General features: G+C 44.1%; 2 protein-coding genes across 2 annotated transcripts in view; both read left to right on the forward strand.

Moving 5' to 3' along the window:
* The window catches only part of LOC110524302 (receptor-type tyrosine-protein phosphatase beta), a 38,834-nt gene extending 35,844 nt beyond the window's left edge, over positions 1-2,990 (forward strand). The window contains exons 31-34 of the mRNA XM_036979176.1: positions 564-727; positions 1,180-1,315; positions 1,479-1,599; positions 2,035-2,990. Coding sequence (XP_036835071.1) covers positions 564-727; positions 1,180-1,315; positions 1,479-1,599; positions 2,035-2,057 — 444 coding nt within the window. The 3' untranslated portion in view covers positions 2,058-2,990. The remainder of the gene's footprint in view (positions 1-563; positions 728-1,179; positions 1,316-1,478; positions 1,600-2,034) is intronic.
* Positions 2,991-3,095: 105 nt separating this feature from the next.
* On the forward strand, positions 3,096-8,684 carry LOC110524313 (fibroblast growth factor receptor substrate 2). Its single transcript, XM_021603847.2, has 7 exons — positions 3,096-3,520; positions 4,073-4,156; positions 4,272-4,363; positions 4,601-4,787; positions 6,177-6,311; positions 6,585-6,748; positions 7,033-8,684. The coding sequence occupies exons 3-7, from the start codon at positions 4,298-4,300 to the stop codon at positions 8,173-8,175; spliced, it is 1,695 nt and encodes a 564-aa protein (XP_021459522.2). The 5' UTR covers positions 3,096-3,520; positions 4,073-4,156; positions 4,272-4,297; the 3' UTR covers positions 8,176-8,684.
* The last annotated feature ends 1,191 nt before the right edge of the window (positions 8,685-9,875 follow it).

A 9,875-nucleotide genomic window follows, 5' to 3' on the forward strand; every position in this document is an offset into this window, starting at 1 on the left:
TCAAATCTAGGTAGTGTTTTCGGTAGTTAATAACTTTTTTGCCATGTAGTGGCATGGCTAACTACTTTTGCAAAAATATAAGCAAATATGGGTGAATCGGGCAATAATTTCAATATTTTGCAGTATCAGACCTGCCTAATTCTCACTTGAAATATGTTGTTTTGTGTTTAATAGGCAAAATTTCACATTCTGTTAACATATGACCCAAAAATGATCTGTTCTTGCAATTTGTAGTCTATGACATTTCAGATTTACTGTATATATGATAATGTTTCACAAAGTAGTTTGGTTGTAGTGAGTAACTTGAGTTAGCTAAGTAAATTTTTTCTGAAGGGTAGCTTTAATGTAGCCTAACATCTTCCAGTGTGAAGTATTTGGCAGCTTGTTAAACCATATTTTCAGAGTAGCTTCTCCAACACTTGAAATATGACCATAATTGGGTGCAGCTAATGCTGTCTTGACGTATCATTATGTGACAGCACATACAGTAGGTAAGTAGCGAGCGGTGTGTAGTCAGCCTCTATTAAGTCTCTCTTTCTGACTGTGTCTTAACTCCCATGCAGGAGGACCAGTTGAACTACTCCAGGGTGGTGCGTCAGTTCCACTACACGGTGTGGCCCGACCACGGCGTCCCAGAGACCACCCAGTCACTCATCCAGTTTGTCAGGACCGTCAGGGACTATGTCAACAGGACCCCTGGGTCTGGGGCCACCGTAGCTCACTGCAGGTGGGTCACTGTCCCAATTCCCTAGTCTCCCATTCAAAACAAAAACTCCATAGGACACACTGAGATATAGTGTCTCGTCTTTCCTGAAGAGACAGTATAGTTACAGCCTGCAGTAATGACCAGAGTTAAGGTTAATTCCATTTCAATTCAAAAGAATTTGACTGAAATGATGTTGACAAATTATATTTCCCCTCTCTGTTTAGGTAAGGTAACTAAACTGTATTTGCCCTCCAACCTTTTCTCTCTCTCTCTCTCTCTCTCTCTCTCTCTCTCTCTCTCTCTCTGTCTGTCTGTCTGTCTGTCTGTCTGTCTGTCTGTCTGTCTGTCTGTCTGTCTGTCTGTCTGTCTGTCTGTCTGTCTGTCTGTCTGTCTGTCTCTCTCTCTCTCTCTCTCTCTCTCTCTCTCTCTCGCTCTCTCGCTTTGTCTTTCTCTCGCTCTCCTCTCTGTCACAGTGCTGGTGTGGGCCGTACAGGGACTTTCATATCCCTGGACAGAGTCCTGCAGCAGCTGGACACAAAGGACACAGTAGACATCTACGGAGCTGTCTTCGACCTGCGTCTCCACCGCTCACACATGGTGCAGACTGAGGTGAGACGGGTGTGTGTTTGTGTGAGATACAGTTTTACAGTTTTACTCTGTGTTACTCTGTGTGTATGTGCAGTTGTGTGTTAACTCCAGAACCTGTGTTATGTAATAACACATCCTGACATTGATATATATGGGTATGTTTCTTTTCTTCTTTTCTTTAAAGTGCCAGTATGCGTATCTCCACCAGTGTATGAGAGACGTCCTCCGAGCCAGGAAGCTTCGCAGTGAGCAGGAGAACCCCCTCTACCCCATCTATGAGAATGTCAACCCTGACCCCCAAAGAGGTAAGCCCTCACATTCCTTAGAACTCTCTGTACTGCAGTTCATATCTAGAAGACATCACAAATTACCTATCCTGTCAAATATTAGCCTGGTGCCTGGTCCAGTCTGTTTGTGCTTAGCCAACTCCTGTCTGGGTTAAAGTAAGATAATACAGTATTCATATGCCATTTAGCAGACACTTTTATCCAAAGTGTCTTACAGTCATGCGTGCATGCGTTTTACATATGGGTGGTCCCGGGAATCGAACCCACTACCCTGGAATAGCAAACGCGTAGGACATGGCAACGATAGTAGAGATTACTATAACACTTACAGTTATACGACCAGGCTACTCAAGCTACCCATTTCAAACACAAAACGCAGCTACACACATTTAGGAGGTTGGAGAGCTGGATGACATCACAAATTATGTTTTTTGTTTTGTTTTTGGCCTACAGATATGGTGTATGCCAGACGTTAAAGAGTGTCAGGACTACTGAAGGAGAGAACTGTTTGTACTTTCACTAGTATAGCACTGCAGGGACACATGTTCTACTATTTCTGTTGATTGTTCTTTTCTAGATATTATGGAATATAGAACACTTTATAGATATTAAATGATATGAGAATATATATTAACATTATTGTATATACTTGCCTTATATCTGTGTGTTTGTATATATGCTTTACATTTGCATCCTTGGCTTTCGTACACAGTGTGTTCATTTTGTTTGTTAAGCTGCCATTTATACATTATTACGTAAAAACCTGTAAAAAAAAAATGTCAAAAATCTGATACTGCATAAGTAAAAATGATCTAACAGTATTCACATATCTACAGTAAATGTACAGGCTATTGCATCTTTCACAAGTCACATTTTTCTCAAATGTTAGACAAAAATGCTTTCTGTTTGAAATTATACTTATTTTCATAAGCACTGAAATCATTCAAAAATATCTGAAATATGTATGTAGATAAACCCATTGCACATTTATTTGTGGATATTGTACAGCCCGTGCGATATATCGCTTGAATAGAAAACTAGTCATGTAAAAGGATGACCATATGAGTTATGAAAGCACACCGTTTATGTTGTGTAATCCATATATGTAGCCTGTAAGATGATAATGATTTTTGTGTATATTTTATGTATTTTAAAACATCGTTTGATGTATTTTAAAATCATGTCATGGAACTACAAATCACACACATCTTACAATGTGCAAATCCACAACTCACACATTGGCAAACATGATTGTAATCATCTGAGTGATTGATGGATTCTGTGAATCGTTACACAAATGATAGTAGTTACTGTATGCAGTTTCCCATTTTGCAATCTAAGTAGGCCTAGAAACGTATCAAGACGAGGGCATTAATATATTATTTGAGTGTTTCAATAAAATACTTAGATAACTAAAAAAATAATTGACAATTATTTATTCATATAATACATTTATTATGGAGTCATGATTTGGGAGATGATGACCCAAGAGCCCCCCCCCCCCCCCCCCCCCCCAAATCATCGCGCATGCGCAGTGGGCTGCATATTCACCACATTGAAAATGTTTGCCTGAAACTCTCGGAAGTTTAGCCAAGAAGTTGCTGTGATTTACTTAGCTGCAATAAAGACGGTGCCACTAAAATAACCTAGCTTATTTTTTTGGGGGTATATATATATATATAGAAAGAGAGAGACATAAAGGATTATACATGGATTTATATCAATTTACATTATATTGTGGTCGAAAACATGAATGGTAGCCACCTTTGGAAGAAGTTGTGATTTATTTATTTTTTTGGCGCTCTACTAGCTAACAACGCAGAGTAAAGATGGTGGAGTTGAGCTAGCTTCGTATGAGATAGCAGAGCTAGCTAGCTAGGTTGCTATCGTTTGTGTCTGAAAAGTTTGGAAGAACTGCCCCCTTCCGTTTGCCATACTCGTAAGTATTCCAAAAATGTGTTAGTTAAGACAACTTGCATTCTATGTTTTTTTTATTACTAATTCGCTAGCTAACTAGCGTGGCTGCTAGCAATTCACGAGAGCTAGCTACTGTAGTTAGCTAATGTTAACCTACTGGCTACAGTAATGAATGTGCTAACGGTGAAGTTTCGTAGTTAGTCAACCACGTCTGACCAAGGAGATTAAGTTACTAACGTTAACATTATCTAACCATTTGAGGAACTAGCTAGCTATAACGTTAACTATATATTTTCATATCTATAAAGCCAGTTAAACCAAAATCTTGTATTCGGAATATAATGCTTTGGCCCAAGCTACTTCTAGAGTTAGCCAGCGGAATTCGGTAACTTTAGCTAGCTTGTAACGACGTTAACTTTCCTTACTAGCTAACATTGTCTTATTTACATCCATTGAGGCCAACGCTAACCTTTTAACTTGCCAGACACAATAGCTAGCTAACGAACTCCAGTTGTATAACAAACTAGGTCGTCCAGCTACCTAACTTGGCTGACTGTAAATGATCTGTGTGCAGGCCCACATCTTATGTTGGCAGAGCAGATAAAGAAAACATGAGTGCTCGGAAGATGGAACCAGGGATACTGGAGGTTGGATCTAGGTAAAAAAAAATATATATATATATTTTACTTTATTTAGCTACAACTCTTCCTATGATGTCTTTTCACTCTTATATGATGTCCATTCAATCATATTTAAATGACCTTATGATCCAGACATCAGATGGTGCTCTGAAGAAGCCATGGGTAGCTGTTTAAGCTGTCCAGAGAAGGAGTCAATCCCAGATAATCATCAAACCAAATTTAAGGTGAGTCTCTTGATCCATTACAACAAACATACTTCAACGGTGGATCATTGCTGAGCCCATATTCTACTCCCTAGTTATGACAGATTTTGCGACATGTCAAAATATGGAGACCTCTCACCTGAATGAATGGGAGATATTTGTTGCATAATGAAGACCAGCTTCAATGCATTGCAGAGTACACATGTTTGTGTCGACTGACACAGTGACCATTGTGTAACGTTATTGTTCTGTTGCCAGGTGATAAACGTGGATGACGATGGGAACGAGCTGGGCTCGGGCATGATGGAGCTGACAGAGGTAGAGCTCGTCCTCCACACCTATCGCCGTGACGACGTCAAGTGGCCCTACATGTGCCTGCGTCGCTATGGCTACGACTCCAACCTCTTCTCCTTCGAGAGTGGCCGCCGCTGCCAGACGGGACAAGGTAAATTAATAGAGCTTTCCATTCCGCACAATTATTGATTTCACGTATTTCATTCATTGATTTTTGTCATTTTCAAGGGCCGCTCAGCGTATGTCGCACCATTGACATTGAGGTCATTTAACAGACGCTCTTATCCAGAGCGATTTAAAGGAGCAATTATGGTTACGTGCCTTGCTCAGTGGCACATCAACATATTTTTCACATAGTCAGCTCTGGGATTCGAACGAGCGTTCTGTCAGTTACTAGCCCAACTTTCTTAACCGCTAGGCTACCTAACTAACTTATGTGGTGCCCCAGCTTCCTGGCCATTATTATACATTTTTACATTTTAGTTATTTGGCAGACGCACTTATCCGTAGCATTAATCATAAGGGAGCTAGGTGAGACGACCACATATCAGTCATAGTAAGCAAAACATTTCCTCTATAAAGCAGATATCAGCAAAGTCAGTGCTAGTAAGAAAAGACAAGTGTTAGTGCCAGAGGCAAGGGTGTTAGTATTTGTTTTTTGGGTGGGGGAGGGTTAACCGTTATAAAAAGCACGTCAGAATACATTGAATCACATCTGCAACTAGGTCATTAGGCCCCAACATCAGCTTTACTGTTATATCGACTTGAACCAGTGAAATATTGATTATGCTGCAATGCTAATGACACAATTGTCTGTGTGGTTATTTTTTGACTCCATCCATGCTTTCAAAGGGATGAGGTCTGGGGGGGGGGGGTACTATGGGTTCTGGGGTTCTGGTAAGTCAGGCTTGCTGTGTTCCCGTGCTGTGATAATGATGTAATAATGTGATTACCAGAAATGTTAGTCATAGAAATAGAATCATAATGGCTTCATTGACTTAAATACGGCAATAGAAGCCCACTCTCGTGATTCTATTTCTGTGGTGACAGTATTGATGCCTGTGTCTGACTCTGTGTGGTGTTGTGCTTGAGGGAGTTGGAGTTTTCGGGTTTGGTCCCGCATAAGTTGTGTGTTCTGTTCTCTGTGCAGTGTGACTAGTCTCGGTGATAGGATCCTGTGTAGTTTGTCCCTGATCTGATGCCATACCTATGGTTGTTCCTATGTGTTCCTTCTTGACGTATTACTACGCTTCCTTTTTATCTCTATGGCTCTGTTGCTTTCACCTATCCAGTCCCTTTACATCATTGATTACAAGGCAGGCAAGGGCATAGGTGGCAAGGACAAGTTGAAAGAGCCCATAGATGTACAAAACTTTGTTAAACGTGAGTGCGTGAGCAGTGCTGGTAATGGTTGTTTCTCAAAACGTCTATATTGCAGTCGTGCTGCCCAATGTGTGGTTCCTGAGTTGAACATCATGATGAGCTCAGCGGCGCAACCGCACTTTTGACTTTTCTTGACTGCGTTTGACTGTGCCTTCAGGGATCTTTGCCTTTAAGTGTGCTCGGGCGGAGGAGATCTTCAACATGCTGCAGGAGGTGATGCACAACCACAGCATCAGTGTGGTGGAGGAGGCCGTACTGGAGACCAACCAGCAGGCCACACATACTCCTGCCGGTAATCCTATATTCATCCTACAACTAGGGCTTGCACAGGCCCCATAATGAATACTTCTACCAACACTTGCAATGACCTGAGAAATGCCTGTTCCTGTCCCTAGAATGTCCATTGCCTCATATGGCTGTCACACTCTCAAATACCTAACTCTTTCATTACTGAGCCTTCCTTCATTAGATAACTGCTATAAAAAGAAAAGGCTGAAGTCTTGTCTGTCAGTCAACCCTTTCATTGTCCCCACTGACCCCCAGTTCTTCGCTTATGTCTATTCAGCTCTGGGCTACTCTGTTCCCACCGTGCACAATGGTGTCACCCGGATCCCTTCGGTGGGCGACGCCCCCTCGCACCCCTCCACACGCCACCCATCTGTGGCCAGCACCCGACTGCCCTCGGTGGGAGAGGAGTCTACACACCCCCTCCTAGTGGCTGACGAGGCGGTGAGAGAACAACTCTAACACCAAATGCCTGGCGAATTTGAGGGAATATAATAAGGCCTGCCCTGCACACTGAAATACTCCCAAAACGTATAGCTTTATTGATAAAACTACATCTCCATACAAATGTTTGGGTCATGTTCAGTAGAGCACATTTTGAGATATCCTAAAGAACACACCCACTGTGCTACTTGTGACATCCATGGGAAATAATGAGTTGATGTAGAAGCTGCTGAGTTGGGGTGATAACGATGTTCTATTAACCCTGTCTCCTGATCCGTCCACAGGTCCACACTTATGTGAACACCACAGGCCTGCTGGATGACCAGCCCAGCCCTCTGACTGCTCCAGCCCCTCTGGACAGCCCTGGCTCAGCCCAGTCCCAGTGCCCCCCTACACCACCACCTCCGCGGGTAGCCAGACCAGAGCCCCAGGCCCAGCTCCAGGAAGAACCCCAGGTACTGCTGGAGTCCCAGGGGGTACGCTTCGTGCTGGGGCCCACCCCTGCGCAGAAAAAGATGGCCAAGGGGAAGCATCAGACTGAGGATGGAGATGAAGAGGAGGCAGGGGAGGACTCAGAGTCCCCGGAGCCTGGAGAGGGAGAGACCAACGGCCACACAGACATGGAGGCCCCAGCCCCACCAGAGGGCCAGCCTCAGCTGTCCTCTACACACTCCAATGGCTCCTCTGCCTCTGTCGGGGCTCCAGCCACAGCCCCTCGCCGCCATCTCTTGCCCCCCGTGACCCCCGACACCCTGCAGAATGTCAACAACTCAGCCCAGCGGCGCACGGCCCTCCTAGACTACGAGAACCTCCCAGCCCTGCCGCCCGTCTGGGAGACCCGCAAGCCCAGCAACGAGGAGGAGGAGAACAACAGTGGACCCCGTGGTGGAGGAGGCCAGGGGGGGCTAAAGATGTCCTCCCTCAACGGCTACAACCACCACAGCCTCCTCCACCACTCCTACTCCCATCCCCTGTCAGCCCACCCCCCTCTGTCAGCCATGGAGTCCTCCCACAACTATGTGAACACAGAGAATGTGACTGCCCCCCTCAGCGCCCGCTGTGCCCCCGACACGGCACGCCGCCGCAGCGACGGGCCCATCGTGTTCAACTTCGACTTCCGCCGGCCGTTGGGTCAGGAGCATCCCAAGACGCTCAACTACATCGAGGTGGAGATGGAAACTACCGCCTCTTCCTCCGCAGCCTCCAAGGGTGCGTCCTCAGACACCAGCAACCCCCACACGCCCCGCACCCCAACCTCGCCGCCTCTGCCTACCACCCCCACGCGCCGCACCGAGCTCTACGCCTTCATCGACATCGAGCGCACCGCCGCCATGTCCAACCTGCAGAAGGCCCGGCCGCATGACGACGGGTCACTGAGGAAAACGCGGCACAATAGCACAGAGCTTCCCACCAAAAGCACTGTCTGACTATTACCTGATCCGCCTGGCACCTTTTTCTACCATTTACCCCTTTTTTAAATATGAAACAAATGGGAAGGCAGCCTGTACAGGGGCCTTTGTTAGAGACACAGACAGAGAAACACGTGACGGAGACATTGGAAATGCAAAGAGACTCCAGAAAGCGGTCCTAAAATGAGATATAAACAGACTTGATTGGGGTTACCTGTAAGGGAATTCAGGTAGACCAAAGTAGGTACTTACTTGCCATATACCAATTTATTCCTATGGTAATATAATACCTCTTCTCCTTCACCCATTCTACAGTGCATTTGGGTTGTTTATTATGTTAATAAGACTGGACTGCATTCCTCCTCACCCACCGTACAAATCAGTATTACTGAACAAAGCATTCCATTTAGCCTTTTTATGATTCACTACATGCTGCTGTAATTTCAGTATCTGAGGATTACATGGTACACTTCATGTTTGACTATGTACAGTAGATTCTGGCACAATAAATGTCTGTTCTGTTTGTATTTAGCTGATCAATGCTTCCCCCCCTTAACTTTAATCCTAGATGATCGAGCACTAACTAGATATGAAGGTATGACATGTATTCTATCCAAATTATACAAGGTTTGATATTGTGGGTATGGGCCTCCTTATATAAATGACCCGATGTGGTTTGATATCCCTCAATATTTTAACAAATCAGATGACATCTAATATACGCTACTGGTCAAAAGTTTTAGAACACCTACTCATTCAGGGGGTTTCCTTAATTTTTACTATTTTCTACTTTGTAGAATAATAGTGAAGACATCAACACTGAAGTCATGTAGTAACCATAGTGATATATCTAAATATATTTGAGAGTCTTCAATGTAGCCACCCTTTGCCTTGATTACAGCTTTGCACACTATTGGCATTCTCTCAACCAGCTTCACCTGGAATGCTTTTCTGAAAGTCTTGAAGGAGTTCCCACATATTCTGAGCACTTGTTAGCATGCTTTTCCTTCACTCTGCGGTCAAACTCATCCCAAACCATCTTAATTGGGTGGAGGCCAGGTCATCTGATGCACCACTACATCACGCTCCTTCTTGGTCAAATAGCCTTTGCACAGCCTGGAGGTGTGTTGGGTCATTGTCCTGTTGAGAAACAAATGATAGTCCCACTAAGCGCAAACCGGATAGGATGGCGTATCTCTGTGGTAGCTAAGTGTGCCTTGAATTCTAAATAAATTGGACTGTGTTACCAAAAAAGCACCACCTCCATGCTTTATGGTGGGGAGATCGTCTGTTCAAAGACACCAAAAATCTCAAATTTGGACTCCAGACCAAAGGACAAATTTCCCTTGTTTCTTGGCCCAAGCAAGTTTCTTCTTGGTGTCCTTTAGTGGTTTATTTGCGGCAATTTGACCATGAAGGTTTGATGTTGAGTTACTTGAACATCCTCTGCAGCAGAGGTAACTCAGGGTCTTTTCTGTGGCAGTCATAACGCTTGGTTTTTGCGACTGCACTTGACATTTTCCATATTGACGGTTGTTTCTCTTTGCTTATTTTAATTGTTCTTGCCATAATATGTACTTGGGTCTTTTACCAAATAGAGCTATCTTCTGTATACACCTACCTTGGCTCAAACGTGTTAATTGAAATGCATTCCAGGTGACTACCTCATGAATCTGGTTGAGTGTGCAAAGCAAAGGGTGGCTATTTGAAGAATCTCA

Source organism: Oncorhynchus mykiss, chromosome 1, assembly GCF_013265735.2.
Source record: "Oncorhynchus mykiss isolate Arlee chromosome 1, USDA_OmykA_1.1, whole genome shotgun sequence".
Taxonomy (NCBI): Eukaryota; Metazoa; Chordata; class Actinopteri; order Salmoniformes; family Salmonidae; genus Oncorhynchus; species Oncorhynchus mykiss.